Below are 16,726 nucleotides of genomic sequence, written 5' to 3' on the forward strand. Positions count from 1 at the left end.
GATGACAGGGGAACCTAAAGAAATCATCCCTATCCCCCTGCTCCTGTGAAATATATATGAAATGTATTTATATTGCTTCTGGAAAGAGGGTTCAATAACGTTTTTTACCTACCCGTATCAAGAAGCCCTATATAGTCAAGAAGCTCTCATTTAAAAGCTGTGATGCATCATGGATGAAATAAAGCATATTACTAAGTCGTTTGCATTTTCCAGAGAGAGGACCCTTTTCAAGTCTGAAGTGACCCTGGTGCGCTTTGGGAATTTGTAAGACGTGACTTGATACACATGTGTGGTTGTGTGTGGAAGCATGCTGAGGGTATGCTTGCATTTGGAAGGGAGGGAGGAGACTAATTATTAGGCTTGATGCATTAAAGACTTTTAACTTGTCTTTTCTTTAAATTGCTGCCATAATCGTTTGTATTGCATCTTCTCCCCTTTACTATATTTTGCTCTGGCAAAAAAATTACCAGGATAACCAAAAACTCGATAATCATGCATCTCTTTTGCCTTCTGCATTGGTGCTGTCTTTTTAGATCAAGTTTAGGGAATCTTTTATTGAGGTTACTGCTTCAAAGAAGTGTATGTTGAGAGCTTCAAGTGTAAAAACTAATCAGATTAACCAAGTTTTTATATACTACTTAATAGTTTTTAAAACTTTAGAGTTTTTCAAATAGTCACGTTACATTTGTGTAGCACTTTGCCATCTGTAGCAGAGCTTATCAGTTGGCACCAGATGTCTGTCCCACAGGTGGGTGTTAAAAGAAAGTTCAAGGAGAATATGATGACTAGAGGGTGTACGTCATCTCAGAAGAAAGGCCGTGCTCACCTCAGCTAGTGATTGGCAAATCGATCGAGTGTTATGCAGCCGCTCCTTTAAGAAAAAGCAGAAATACAGATTTTTTTTTTAAATGTGAAATCTCTAACTTAAAAAACTGGCTCAACTATTTTTTAAAGCACTGTACAAACTCAGAATATCTGTGGACCAGGATCATGGGACATTGTTTTAATATTTATGCTCCAGGAGATGGTATTCATAGCCTTTGGGGGTTTTTTTGTTTGTTTGTTTTCATTGGGGCCTTTGTTTTTATTTTCTGTCTTACTGACATTTTTGCAATTCTTAAACCATCATAGAACAAAAGAACCTTGACATTTCACAGTGTATATTGCCAATTTCATGTTCTTTTGACCGTGTCAGTTACATTTCTGACAATGATCAATCCTGTCCACTCTAGAGTGTTGGGTAGGCACACTAGGATGATATATTTAGAGGTCTGGGACAGACGGTGGAGTGAGTATGCCCCAGCTCTCTCTACGGGGCCACGGTAACCTACTGCTGGGAATATTGTTCTCGGGCTGTCTTGCTGTAGTTAAAGGACTGTTGCTTCATAGAATACTTAGACTGTATTGGGTATATATGATCAAGGTGGGACTAATTATGACCCCATTCTGATGCAGTCCTCGTGCTTGAGTTTGGTTGAAGGAAATAGTTGCATGAAAACTTTTCAGTTAATAATGTGCTCTTTGGAGGTGAGAAAATCAAACAGAACTCAGGAAGAACATTGGGAAAGGCTAGCAGCTGGTGAGATCCTTAGACATCCCAGAGTTGGTACAGGCTAATGCCTTTAACACTTAACAACAGAAAGCAAAACAACAACAAACAAAATATTATCTTGGTAATTAATTACGCCTAAGAGGCAGCCACCAACCTGTACTGGGTCCCAGCAGTGGCTAGCGTAGATAGTAGAAACTTAATACAGATTTGTTGAATTGAATTTTTCTTTCATGGAATAATAGTAATAACTGCTGTGTATTAAATGGCTAGCATTTTACTAAGCATTTGATAGGTTTTTCTGACCTCACGTCAACCGTGCAAAGGCAAATATTACCTCAGTTTCCATATGAGGAAGCTGAGGCTGGGAGAGATAAGGATATGTAGCCTGGAAGCTACAAGAGTTGCAATGATTGGAGAAGAGGCTAGTTGTAGGAACCTGCCACTCTTCCTTCATGTTTCCCAGGAAATGGGCTGAGCAGATAGTAGCATTAAAGTTGGACTAATGGGAACATATTAGCATTCAGACCTGCATGTCTGTCATAAATATAGAATTGATCATGCGTTGCTTGTTTACCACATGCTTATACATTTTTCTCATTGCATGTTCAGAAAAGTTAATTTCATGACCAAGACTTGTTTTCGTAGGCCAAAACGTTTAACTAGGCCATCATCCATATCAAAAATTAGTCCTTAGTTATTGTGTTGTAATGGAAATAATTTTTTAACCAGTTCCCTTTGTCATTGTAGGTTAAGAAAAATCTATGTAGATGCACATTTTTTTCTCCTTTAAAGTGGAAGAATATTAATATATAGCTCGCATTTTCTGTAGAAAAGGAATATTATTTTCTGGTTTGTTTACCAGGTACCCTGTCATGGATTTTTAATAAACACTAAATCATGAAGGACACTTTACACATGAAATTGCCATGTGAAAAGACTAATGCTAATCCAGACATCATTTTTTTTAAAACCACCACATGTCAATATTTATTACATTTCAATTTCTTATCAAGGATGACATTCCTTTTAAGCAGATAAGTAAGTGAGTTACATTTTTATTCAAAAAAGCTTCAGAAAGTTATGGAAAGGACTAGGATTGTCATCAGAATTGTCCGGTACCCCAGCCCAAACCTTCTGCTGATGTCACCATCCAGGCAGCAGCCCTGTGGCCTCACCCTCCCTGGGGAGCTGCCCTCCTCACCCAAGGCTGTTCCAACCAAGGCAGAGAACTTGCAGGCCAGGCTGCAGATGGGTCAGAATCCTCATTCAGTACCTTCTCTGCTCCGGTATTGTGCTAAGCACTAGGATGCATGGGAAGGAGAAATCACAGGTGCTGCCCTTACAGGGCTTGCTCAGGAGCAGAACTGAGCAGTACGGTAGAGTGGGATAACTGACAAGGCAGGAAAGACAGGGTGCTGGCACCACGTCACACTTCAGCTGCCCAGCTGTTTCAGCTCCTAAGGAGCTGTTCTAGTCTCCCAGGCCCTGTTGTTCCTCCTCATGGGGTGGTCTTGGGGATGCAATATGTTAATACATATAAAGCATTTAGAACAGTGTCTGGCACTTAGTAAGTGCTCAATAAATGTTAGCTACGTATTAGCTATAATGTAACCTAATCTCTTCCGAAAATTTTAGTGACAAATTTCTACACAACTGCGTTGCATTCTTTTCTATGTGCTGAAGCAGAGATATAATTGACTTTTAAAACAGAGATATAATTGACTTCACATAGGAATGAATTCTTTTATACTTATTAAAATGGTTTCACAGTTAGCTGGTGAAAATTTAGACATAATTACTTTTACCATACTCAAGGAATAATTAGCCCTGCTAAATGGGAGTTATCATTATCTTAATCATCATTATTATCCTAATCTAAAGCATTTATTGAAAGTCTGATTTTGCTTTTTAAGTAAGCGAACCCCTTTTCAAAGCGAGCTTTTGGACCTGCCCTTGGGGTACTTACAGTGTAAGACAATAGTAATGCCAATACAAATTTAGGGTCAGCATTAAACCTGTTGTTCCTTCTCAAGTGTGCTCTTACTGGTAGTTTTTGTTATAAATGTCCTTATATCTTCTTTTATGGTTATGTAGCCCGCCTCTTCCAGCAGATTTAGAGGCTTCATATCAAAAGCAATTTATAGAAACCAGATGATATTGTTTGCTTCTAATTATGTCCCCAAAGTGGTTCCTTAGTTCTCAGGTGATATTTTAAAATAATTTCTTTAGACGTAATTTCAAATTTACAGAAAATTTGAACTAGAACAGTACGAAGAACTCTCATGTTTCCTTCATTCAGATTCGCCGACTACTGACATTTTACTACATTTGTTCCCATTCCTATCACCTCTTCCTCTGTATTTATCTATCCGTTATCATTCATTTTTTTCTGAACCTTGAGAGCAAGCTGTACGTGATGTCCTGTCACCCAAGTACATGTTTCAGACACTCTCCCACATCACCTGCATAACAACCCTCCAGTCTGGAAAGCAAAACTGATACAATACTATCATCCCATCCACAGGCCTCATTCAAATTTCACTATCTGTCTAAACAGTGTCCTTTTTTTTCCCTTTCTGGATGGCACATATTTACTAAGTATCTGCTATGCTCCAGGTATTGTGCTAAGCACCAGGATACACAGGGAAAGGAGAAACATGGTTGTTGCCATATATACAATGAGTTGTCAGGTCTCTTTAGACCCATCAGTCTAAGACTAAGAAGTCCTGATCTGTCTCTCATGTCCTTAACAGTTTTAAAGAGTATAGGCCTTAATTTCCCTAGGGTGACCCTCAGCCTACATCCATCCAGTGTTCCCTCATAACCAGTTCAAGCCATGCATTCTTGGCAGAAATACCAGAGAAATGGTGCCATGCTCTTCTCAGGGTATCACATGAGGTGGCAGCACCATGACTATACCCATCCCACCCCTGGTGATGTTGACCTCAATCACCTGCTTCTGTTGGTGCCTGCCAGCTTTCTCCACCTTCAAGTCACCATTTTCCCCGTTTTATTGATCAGTATTTTTCGGGAATGATTCCTGGTCTCTATCAGCCACCTCTGTGATGGTTACCAAATGGGATTCTCTACTTCTGTCATTCTTTTCCATGTATTAGTTGGCATCCTACTGTAAGGAATAGCTTTCCCTTTCTCTCATTTATTCATTTATTTATTTTATTTATATCAGTTTGGACTTGTGAATTCCTATATAATCCAGTGGATTGTAATCTGTTATTTACTTTGATGCTAAAATTGTCTGTGATTTGGTCAGCGGGAACCCTTTCTTCTTGTCCTTTTGACTTGTCTTCATCATTGTTTGAGCACTTCCTTACTTTCTGACAAAAAGATTTCCAGAATCATCTTATACTTCCCCTGCCCCAGCCCTGGAATCAGCCATTATGCCAAGGAATCTGGTTCCTTTTAGTGGAGGATGGGATATTTAGGAACCAAGATCTGGTAGTTGAGGTGTTCCTCGCTACTGGGATGTTATTGCTTCTTGGTCCTCTCAGTAGAGAAAGCTACTATATACATATATGTATCAATACATCTACATGCGTATATACTCATATACATGTATATCTAAAAGCATTTACATGCTGTATGTGTGTGTGTGTATACACACACACACATACATAAAATCATGAGCTCATATCGATTCCTCCAATTACAATTCAACATCTTGATGTTCTTTCTAGCGTTCTCCCTTCCATGTTTGTAAATACCTATTCCAACAGCGAGAAGTCCATTTTTTAATACATTGATTTATTTGCTCAGTTTACTCATTTACAACATGTAACTGATTTTCCAACCACACTAGCCATCTCTTAGACCTACCGTCTCTATGTCTCTCCCTCACCTCCTCATCCTCAATTGCAAGAGAGATGTTCTCCCCACAGCAACAGGGGAGTGTGTGTGTATGTCTAAAGCCCAAGAAGACAAGTCAGAACTGTTCAGAGTTTTGGGACAAGACCTAGATTCAACTTCTGTAAACCTCACTTTCCTCACCTGTAAAATGGGGATTCGAAGAGGTAATATATGTTAAAAAGTGCTTGGCAGATAGTATGAGTTCAGTAGCTATTAGGTATAATTATTTTTACTGCTATTGTGATCATAATTATTAAAAAGAGGTTATTGCCCCCCAAATTAAAAATGGGCAAAAGACATTTCTCAAAAGAAGATACACATATGACCAACAAGCACATGAAAAAATGCTCGACATCTCTAGTCATTAGGGAAATGCATATCAAAACCACGACGAGATGCCACTTCATACTCATTAGGATGCTACTGTCAGGACAAAAAAAGGAAAATAACAAGTGTTGGTGAAGATGTGAAGAAACTGGAACCTTTTTGCACAGTTGGTAGGAATGTAAAATGGTGCAGCCAATGTGGAAAACAGTTTGGTAGTTCCTCAAAAAGCTAAACATTGAATTACCATATGATCTAACAATTCCACTCCTAGGTATACCCAAAAGAATTGAAAACAGGTACTCAAATAGATATTTGTACACCCATGTTCACAGCAGCATTATTCCAATAGCCAGAAGGTGGAAGCAATGCAAATGTTCCTCAGTAGTTGAATCAGTAAACAGAATGTGGTATTTACGTACAATATAATATTCAACCTTTAAAAGGAGGGAAATTCTGATACGTGCTACAACATGAATAAACCCTGAAAATGTTATGCTAAATGAAAGAAGCCACACACAGAAGGAAACATATTGCATGATTCCATTTAATTGAGGTACCTAGAATGAGCAAGTTCTTTTTCTTTTTTTTTAATTGAAGTATAGTTGATTTACAGTGTTGTGAAATGAACAAGTTCTTAAAGACTAAAAGTAGAGTAGTGGTTACCAAGGGCTAGAGGGAGGGAGAAATGGAGAGAGATTATTTAATGGGTACAGAGTTTGTTTGGGATGATGAAAAAGTTTGGAAATGGATAGTGATGATAGTTGCACAACATGGTGAATGTACTTAATGCCACTGAAATATACACTTAAAAATGATTAAAATGGTAAATTTTAAGTTATGTATATTTTATCACAAACATAAGGAGATTACTAAGATTTTAAGATGACATAACATGAAAAACTTGCCTATATGTATTCTTTTAAGACTACTTCCTTTTTCCATAGCGTCCATTGGTTATAGATATATTGCCTCCCCCACCGCCCAGCAAAACACAACACACACAAACACACACACACAGAGTCTGCCAAAGGAAGGCTGAAGAATGATATTTGTAAAGGTTAACAGACAGGGAAAGTTGGGGGGGTCAAATGGATCTAAAACAGGGTTGACTCGTGGGCTACATGTAGCCTGCAATTTGTGATGGTTTTTACATTTTTAAAAGGGTGTAAAAAAACAACAAAAAAGAATACCTGACTAAGGCCGCATATGGCACAAAGCCTAAAATATTTGCTATTTAGCCCTTTTCAGGAAAAGTTTGCCAACACCTGGTCTGAAATGACGCTGTGGACTGAATTGTGTCCCCCAAAATTCATATGTGGAAACCCTAAGCCCCCCAGTGTTATGGTATTTGGAGGTGGGATGTTTGGTAGGTGGTTAGGTTTAGATGAGGTCGTGAGGGTGGGATCTTCACAATGAGATTCATGCCTATAAGGCACTAATATCCTTGCACATGATACCTTTTACATATTTTTAGAGAGAACTTCCTCTCTCTCTCTCTCACGTTCCATGTGAGAATGTGGTGATAAAGCAGCCAGCTGCAAGTCGGGAAAAGGGTCCTCATAAGGAAGCAAACATGCTGGCACCCTGAGCTCGGACTTCTGAAACTGCGAGAAAGTACACTTCTGCTGTTGGAGCCACCTAGACTATGGTGTTTTATTATGGCAGCCAGAGGAGGCCGAGGTAAACACGCTCTTCACAGCTCTGCCAAGAGCAGACTCTAGTGCTCACCGCCGAGATTTTACCAAAATCTCTTCTCTTCACAAATGAAAAGGGTACCAAGAAGAGGAAAGCACACCTACCAGAGAAAGCATGATCAGGGGATTTCTTTGAAATAACCAGAGTGGTAAGCAGTAGGTTCCAAAATGCTAAGAAGAATAGGGTTTCTACAATAGTGATTTTCTTATGTGGCACCATTTGTTTTTCTTTGAATGTAATAAAAATGACAGCTTTTCATGTACTGATACTCCCTGAGCCTTTTAAAGTCAAACAGATGATGCTATTTGTGTGTAAAGGTTTTTCTCTTGCACCCATTTGTTTCTCCAGCTTGAATTTCTATGTAAACTCCCTTGGCTAAATGACACAAGCCACCCACTCCCCACGCCTCCTCTCACTTTGTAGAGCAGGGGGCTGAAACCTGCTGTCTACAGTGTGGAGGGTCCAACACGCAGCTCACCGCACCAGGCAAAGGAAGATTTCCTGGTCAGCCAGGCTGCCCTCGGCCCATTCCCCCGTTTGCGCCATGACTGTGAACATGCAGCTTTGAGACATGGCTTCAAGACATTTGTGGTCAACCTAGCCCAAACCTGCTCATTGATCTTACTGGTTTTAACTCATTCCATTCTACCCCTATTTTGTGTTATTGGATAATTATCTGCAGATTAGATAAGCTTGATCTCTGACTTTATGTGAGCCCCTTCTTAATAACATGTTGTACTTCCTATCGATCTGAAGATATCATTTGTACAGAATGATCATTTTCCCCATCCTTAGTCTTCTTAAAATTGTGACATGGTCTTCACAGCTGGATTCTGGGAACAGACTGTTTTCACATTCATCCTGAGTCTGAGTTTGTTACAGTTCTTTTGGTTAAAGTCTAATGGGGTGGGGGGAGGGGGGCGGTGAATCGAATAACCTGCAGGCTGGATCAGAGTGGGAGGCCGGGGGGGCTTGTTTGTTTGCTTTTCCCTTATTTGAAGGCCTCTAAGACTATGTAGAAACTAATATCAGGTATCAAAAAGCAGGCAACTGATTATGATTGATTGAATTGTTTTGCCTTACCAATATCTATTGAGCTCCTACTTGTGCAAAGCGCAAAATGCTTTTGGGAATCAAAAGTGAATAAAACACGCTCCCTGCTTTCAAGACGATTACAATGCAGAATATTAGAAGAACTTCCTGTTTAACCCAAAGGTCGTTAAGGAAGGCTTCAGCCCATAGCTGTAAAAACATATCTCCTTAAGATGAGGGGGATTACAAAGTCTATCAAAAAGCAAAGTGTGCTCTGAAATTATATTTTAGTATAGATGGGTTTTAAGCAAGGATTTGGGGACAGACTGAAAAATGAAGCATGAAAGCTTTAGAGGGCTTTAGCTTTTGCTTTACTTTGGCTAATATAAGAGTGCCAGGAAAACAGAAAGTACTCTTGCTCTTGACAGTATAAAATTCTTATTATTTTTAGAGAGTAGTAACTGTGGATTTATGAAATTCTTTGTGAGAGCAATTTAGTTAATAGGTATGTAAATGACTACTTATTTCATTGTGTAGGTGGATCGCTCCATGTACACTTTCTGAGGAAGAATGTAAGTGCTAAATTAACATTGCAAATGCAGAGAAGCAAAAGTTAAGGTTCGAACGCCATACCTTTGTTGTATTAGATGTTAGGAGTAAGACAGAGCCGATCCATCTTGTAACTGGAATTTGTTTGATTTCCTCAGTGGAATTTCTTATTCACATCCAACTCTCTAACTGCTCTTTTCGGATGTAAGAAAATATAAGTGAATTGGTGTGCAAGGTTGTTTCTTATTATTGGTTTCCAAGTGCCAAGGATCATCATAACCTAGCTGGGGTGGGAAGAGGGGGTGCTGTAAGTTAATACCACGGTAATAAATTTTCATGCAAGATTTGCAGTCTAAGGTATCTAGTGAGAACATCCCCTAAAAAACATACATAAGGAGCTCTTTTTAAAATATATTGTTTTGGGGACTTCCCTGGTGGTCCAGTGGTTAAGACTCCACACTCCCAATGCAGGGGGCCCGGGTTTGATCCCTGATCGGGGAACTGAGATGCCACATGCCACAACTAGAGAGCCCACATGCCGCAACTACTGAGCCCGTGCACCACAACTAGAGAAGCCCGCACACCACAACGAAGACCCAGCGTGCCAAAATAAATTAATTGATTAATTAATTAATTTTTTAAAAAGTTTTAAAAAAAGGTATATTGTTTTTTTCAGCATGAAAACAACTTCAGAGGAGGCTAAGTATTCCAAAGCTCTTCTGGCTTTAGCCACCTCCTGTGATCAGCATTGAAGCTTCTGTAATCCTTGAGTTAAACCAGGCCTCATCTGGGGGCAGAAGTCACCAGTGGGAGAGAATAAATGGGCCCTGCCTCTTAGATGGTCTCCAGCCTCCCTCATGTGAATTCATCCTGCCCAGGGAATTAGCTTCAGTTGTGTTTTAATCATTATATTGCCCTTCTTTGAAACTTCCTTGGATTCCAAGTTGTCATGCAAATCAAATTAAAATTCTTGTTAATGGAACCCAAGGTTTCCACCACTTCACCCTTCTGCCGTCTTACCTCACCATTCTTGGCTCCCACTAACGCCAGTTCACATTCTCCACATCAGGTCAGCAAACGAACATGCAGAAACTCACTCATCGTGTTTGTTTCTCCCTGTGTGCTGCAGCTCATATAATTCCCCCTCCCTGTCTCTCTTACTCATCAGTAAGCCGAATTCCTTCTCACTTGGCTCTACACAATTGTTGTCATAGGCATGCATGTGTTCCTTTATGTGGTAAGCTCTTTCTGTGCTGTGCTATGGCCATTGAGGATAAAGACCCCAGGGGCTGTGTCGACTTCTTCAACCCACCAGCTCTGTAAGTGGGGTGAGGGACTCGGCTCCCCACATGGTGAGTGCTTCTTTGTTAAGATGTTTTATGTGTTTGCTTTTGCTTTTGTCTTCCTTTTCCTATAGGTACAGAGTGAAGACAGTGTCCTCCTGTTTGTTATTGCCTGGACGATCACAGAAATTATCCGTTACTCCTTTTATACATTCAGTCTATTAAACCATCTGCCCTACCTCATCAAATGGGCCAGGTAAAGAAGTACAGGGAATGAAGACTAACTTTTGAAGTGATCTATCACTGTATTTTTCCTTTATTGCCTAAATACTATTTTTTCTTTCTAAAAATAAAATTGTGAGAATTCCCTGGTGGTTCAGTGGTTAGGACTTGGTACTTTCACCGCTGTGGGCCTGGGTTTGATCCCTGGTCGGGGAACTAGGATCCTGCAACCTGCGCGGCGTGGCCAATAAATAAATAAGTAAATAAATATGAAATTGTGTGAGACGGGTTAGGTAGAAATCTGGTCTATAGATTTCATCAGAATAAGTGACTGTACATAACTTTGATTAATAGAAACACTTTAAAATTTTTTATCTCTACTTATTTCCTTGGGAGCAATTCTTTTCAGTTAAATTATTCAAAAGAGATTTGATGTGCCATCCCTTTTTTGTCCATAGAAAATTTTACTGATAAACTTCTGCCATTTTGATGGATTTTGGACTAAGTCCAATTCTTGTCTCAATTTTGCCAACAAGATAACTCTTAAATTACTTTTTAATTAATAAAAATGTTACATGGCAGTTTTAGCATATTATCAGTTTAGTTTGCTTTATTTTTAGCAGTAATATTTGTTATGAATTGTGTAAAAGGCTGATAGTTCATCTAATTATCTGAACTAATGTGTGACACAGTTGTGAGCAGTTTTCTGAGTTAGAAATGACGACAGGAAGGAGTGACAAAGCCAAAGGATCAAAATTATCCTTGGGGCCAAAGTTCCTCATTTCATAAAAGGAAAATGATGGTTTCTAGACAATTTATGAGTTTAGTGATTAAACAGAGACATAAACCAAATGTCTCCAACATTTCAAGCATGTGAACTTCTCCTTTTTCTTTTCTTTTTTTTTCAATAAACATTTGTATTAGGAAAAGGGGAGAATGGGAAAAATATAGCAGTTTCTAACCAAGCTGGGCAGCCTTGTGAAAGCTGTCTGTCCTGGTTATAGGGAAAGTTTATTGACCAAACCCTGATTTTACAATTAGAGAAAGATTCTTTTGTCCACTGTCTTCTGTGGCCCATGGGAGAGTCTTCCTTTTCCACCATCCTCCTTAGCATGGCTGAAGGTAGCAGTGGAGAACGTGTCTTTCTTTTGTCACAGATTTCTCAGCACAAGTCCTGTACCTGGACATTTAGAGCCCAGTATTTATTGTCAGCCACAAACAGCCACAGGCTTTTTAAAATCTGAGCTGATGATTTCTTTAGTAATACTTATACCTCAGAAGGGCTTCCAGTTAGTTCCATAGGGTGAACCTCTCTGAATTGTTTTTGAAACCTGAGGAACTCCTTTTTTTAAAGTGAAAAAACTTGTGTGGAGTCACCCATGTGATAGTAATTGTAGTTTTTTTGACTGGAAAATTATGTAATGACTAAAGGCTTATCATAAAAATTTTTAATGTTTTTAAAAATTAGCATGTATTTTATTTTTCAGAGTAGCATGTACAGACATTGAAAAGTTGTAGCAGTATACACACGTTGGATGTGCTGTTTTTTTCAGTCCACAGACCAAACTTTGGTGTACGTTGTAGGGATTCCTGGACACCATGCTCCAACACCTTCCCCCCCAAACTCACCCACACCTCACGAGGCAGGACCCTTCAGTATGAACCATGACTCAGTGCCCCTACTTTACCAATATTTGGCATCATCTCAATTATTTTAGGGAGTTGTTTTGAAGAGTTGTTTATTCAGGCCAAATTTTGAGGCTGACCAAACACATTTCTTTTATTTTAGAACATTCAGAAGCATACTTGCTTTGGCCCTTTTCAAAAACTGGCTTGTAAAACCTGAATTTAAGCAGTGGGTAAACAGGGAAATGTATAAACCATAGCTTTCTACCAAGTAATCAGTATTGGTGGGGATGCATCTTTCTACTAAAGCTGGCTTCGAACCTCAGTAATGAATATTTTGTTTTGTTTTAGGTACACGCTTTTCATTGTGCTGTACCCAATGGGAGTGTCAGGAGAATTGCTCACAATATATGCCGCTTTGCCCTTTGTCAGACAGTCTGGCCTGTACTCCATCAGTTTACCTAACAAATACAATTTCTCTTTTGACTATTACACATTCCTAATTCTGATAATGATCTCCTACATTCCAAGTAAGTAGATGTTTATGCATATATTTATTTATGTTTCAAAAATTGGCTCAAGAATAACTAGAGTTAAATGCCTTTGGTTGTTTTTACACCATAAATCTAATTTATTGGGAACGCTTTGGTTTTTGTTGAATGCCGACTGTCAGAGGGAATTTTCTCTGGTAGTAATTGAATAAAGATGAACCCTTCTCAATAGAGCTCCCAAAATGCCGTCCTTCTCAGTGTGTTTTAAACAGTGAATTCCAGGATAGGTTAACTGTCTATTGGAGGAGAGTACTGAGTGGAAAGCAAAAAAAAAAAAAAGCCATTAAAGACCTTACCTTGAGTTTTTCTGTCTCTTGAGAACTGCTTGTTGTGGTATTTGAAAAACACTGTAAAGAGATTCTTACATTTTTACTGTATCAAAATAGATAGTTACTTCACTTTTAAGGAATTGATAGTTAACTAGAAACAAATAAAATAAAAATAGATTAATTTATTTTTTCTATATTTGTTATTTGTTTGGAAATAAAGCCATCTGAATAGGACATAGTGTTATCTTCAGGATGGTTTCCAATTATTTTAATAGTACTTCTGAAGGTTTAAATATATGGATAATCAAACATGCCTATCAGCACATTAACAGAGAGAAAAAGCCATGTTTGAGGCTTCTCTGAAATGAGTCATGTTTGCTGAGGAAGAGTTGTTTACTCCTTTTCTCAAATTCTGATGTTCAGTTGCAATCCTATGATTGATTTCCACATATCCAAAAGGATCTTGTTTTACCCAAGGACACGTAAAGTTAATGTTTCTTCTCATTTAGCTACTTCCATAGGCATTGTGACTCTGAATCTTATTTTAGTCTGTGAGATGCTATGTTCTCCCCTAAACCTCAGGTTAAATTCAGACTGGAGGGTTGGATTTTTCTTCAGCCCACAGCATTAACTGAATGAATCATCCTAACAATCATAGGTGACATGTTTGTGTCTCCCTGTGGAAAATTGCATTTCATGCATTGTGAGAAAAACAGCACACCCCGATTTCATGTGAACATTTCTCTTGGAGAAGTTCTTGGATGCAGTTCTGCTACATGATTCATTTTCTGCTCTTTATTAATGATCAAGTCCTCCTCTCTGGTGCTAGAACCATGGTGGCTAAAGGCCATCTCTCTTCAAATGTAAAAGGTAGTTGGTTTTCAGACAAAAGATAAATATGGAAGAGTGTAAAAATTTAAGTAATAAAAATTAACTTAGAGCTTTTCACCTTTCTAATTTTGTTCCCCTAGAGTTTCATTTCCAGTCTCTAGAGCAACAATTCCTAATTGCAGTTTTGCCACACCCAGACTAACAAATATCCCGATGAGCACCACAGGATTTATTTAAATTCAACATAAGTCTTTGAATGGCGATAGATGCTGTATTGGGTAACTGGGAAAGGGGCAAGGAGAATATCATGGAATCAAACCAATAACAAGGTGCTTCGTCATTGACAGAAATCTGGGACCCCTACCTCAGAGTTGCTGCAAGATTTTCTGTCTGTTGAAGAGAAGGAGGGGCTTTATTCCAGGAACAGTTCTGCAGGGCAACCCATGTCTATCTGCACCTCGTAGTCTTTTTTGTGCTCTGGTGGGAACCAGTGCTGCCCAGCCTTTTGCTTCTGCCTGCTGACCTCTCAATGTAGCGAAGGGGCCTGGTCAAGCATAGGATGATAGGATTCCTGAAGGAAAACAAGCCCAGTTCTCTGGGATTGTCCTTCTTGGCCTTAAAAGAGAAAAGAGAGAAAACACAGACCTTAGAGCCAGCTGTCTTACAGGGAGTAGGGCAGCGCTCTCCTCTCAACAGATGTCTGCTTTTACCTCAGTCCTTCCCCCTGCTTCCATTCTCAGCCTCTTTTTGATAAGAGAACTTGGCTTGGTTTAAAAGCTGTATTCTTTCATTTCTAAGGCAGCTTAACTCTTGTAGAACAAGGACAGGGATTAAAAGGTTCCCTCCAAATCCCTAGCTCCCCACCCCGGCTCAGGATGGTCATGCAGACCATATTTGTGTCTGCTGGCACTCACTATGCTTCTGGCCTGAGCCAATGGCCCTGAATGTTTTCAGTAGTTTAGGTTGTTAATATTGAGACCAGTTTGTACAGTTCATTCCAGCCGGCTGCACATTTCCAACTTTCCAAAACTTGGTATTTATGAGAAGAAAATGCAGAGTTAGGAGAGGTTGCTGTTGATATGCAGCTTTCTTTACCAAATTTGGTTTCCTTTCTACAACGTACGTTCCTTTTAACCCTCTTTAATGGGAAGTTAATGATATACATATCTTACATAAAGCAGCACCTCTTCACTATGGTCCTGACCTGATGTTGCATTGGTGCACACATAGCCCATATTGTGTGTGGCCTATGAACTGCAGCCCTGGGAGTTTTCTCATATCGAGGTGCTTTGGAGTCCCTTGCAAGATGCTCTTCTCCTCCTCTGCTGCAGATGCAGTATGAGTATGTACAGTATCCGCAGGACTCAGTAGACACCTAAGTCCTGTTTACATCACCTCCCCCCATCCTTGTGCAAATTGGTGAAAGTTAGCTATATGAGTGTTAGCTATAGCCTTAAAAAGGCTATAGAAAGTTAGCTATAGCCTTAAAAAAAGGCTGAGAGAAATGAGAAACAATGAGTAGGGTGAGGGCACCAAGAAGCAGGGCACTCTCCACATTGTCAGTAACCATAACCACACCTCTGATTTTTAGAGGAACAGAAGAAACTTGCCCCAAGCAGAGCATTTCCAGTTGCTCTCAGCCTTCAAGTCTTAAGAGAGCCCATTTCCTTACAGGAAGGTGGGTCCAGTGACACGCACAGCTCCCTACCCCGACTCCGACACACCAAGCCAGACACACATAACGCGCACAGCCGCCATCTCCACCCTCCATGTCCTGAACTGTAAGAGCAGAGGGTAGAATTCTAAACGGCCTGTTGGCAGGTTGAGATTTTCAGGGTAGTTAAAAGCAGGAGCCATACATCTGGAATTGTTTCAGCCACTGTAGTTGGATTCAATGTGAACATGTGGGTAATTGAGATGGAGACAGTGTCACCCAAGTTCTGGTCACCAGGGAGTCACTCTCAGAGCAGTAGAGAATTTCCAACCCAAGTGCCCCCATTCTCCTGGCCTCCCCCACACATTCCTTTCTCTTGGCACTGAGAAACCTCTGGAAGATGTAAAAAAATGAAAGGGCCATATCTGCTCTCCAGTTCTGACCCCTGACCCTCTGTAGCCAGCAGGCCCTTGCCTGGGGGATGAAGGTGGTGTACTTGGCTGTCTTGCTGCCACTAAGGGCCCAATGAATGGCTTCTGGATCACCGTCCTCCCTCAGAGCCTGTGGGGCTATAGCCACCTTACGAGCGGCGTAATAACAGATGCAGCCAGTGGAGAAGTCCTTAGTGTACTTTGCCTCAAAGTTTCCCTCTACTAAAGTAGGTCTGTAGAAATGTGACTGGCCACACATTTTCAAATGATTACAATTAGCATTCCTTATGGTTTAATTATATCTTTACTTCCAGTTTTTAGATTATAGAGCTTGTCAAATTTTCTGGCTTTCATACCAAAATAGTTCTCTCACTGTTGAATTTTATGCACAAGCTGGGTCTTTTCTGTGAATAACTTCCTGCCTGCAAATAGTGAGTGGAGTGGATGGCAGCCCTGTTCGGCACTGGGGCCTCCTCTGCAGTTTATCAGATCTATGTGCACACACCCACTGATGTCTTGGAGTACTTTGGGAGGATCATTTGACATTTGGCCAACTTGGAATCCATCTAAAAAGGAAGAAACTGTGAGAGGAGAGTTGGCAGTAGTAGAAATTACCTCCCCCAAAACACAGGTTACTGTCTAAAAAACAGAGATTGGAGCGGTTGGGAAGGGAAGGAGGGATAGTGTACAGCCAAGACCATCTCACTGGAGTTTTTCACATGGTTTTTGAACCTCCAGTTTACAGTAACCTTGTGAAGGTCAGGTGTTTAAACTGGCATTTCCCAGCAGGGACACTATAAGCATTTGGGGTGACACAGTTCTTAGTCATGGGGGACTGTC

General features: G+C 40.0%; 1 protein-coding gene across 4 annotated transcripts in view; it reads left to right on the forward strand.

Moving 5' to 3' along the window:
* Window positions 1-16,726, forward strand: part of HACD2 (3-hydroxyacyl-CoA dehydratase 2) — an 88,413-nt gene that overhangs the window by 67,833 nt on the left and 3,854 nt on the right. For all 4 annotated transcript variants that reach the window (XR_014263364.1, XR_014263365.1, XM_082460965.1 and 1 more), the window contains 2 exons: window positions 10,437-10,558; window positions 12,502-12,680. Coding sequence is in view for 2 of the 4 variants with exons in the window: in XM_082460965.1 (XP_082317091.1) it covers window positions 10,437-10,558; window positions 12,502-12,680 (301 nt within the window). In the remaining 2 variants the exon portion in view is untranslated. The remainder of the gene's footprint in view (window positions 1-10,436; window positions 10,559-12,501; window positions 12,681-16,726) is intronic.

This window comes from Balaenoptera physalus, assembly GCF_965194825.1.
Source record: "Balaenoptera physalus genome assembly, chromosome: 4".
NCBI classification, from domain to species: Eukaryota; Metazoa; Chordata; class Mammalia; order Artiodactyla; family Balaenopteridae; genus Balaenoptera; species Balaenoptera physalus.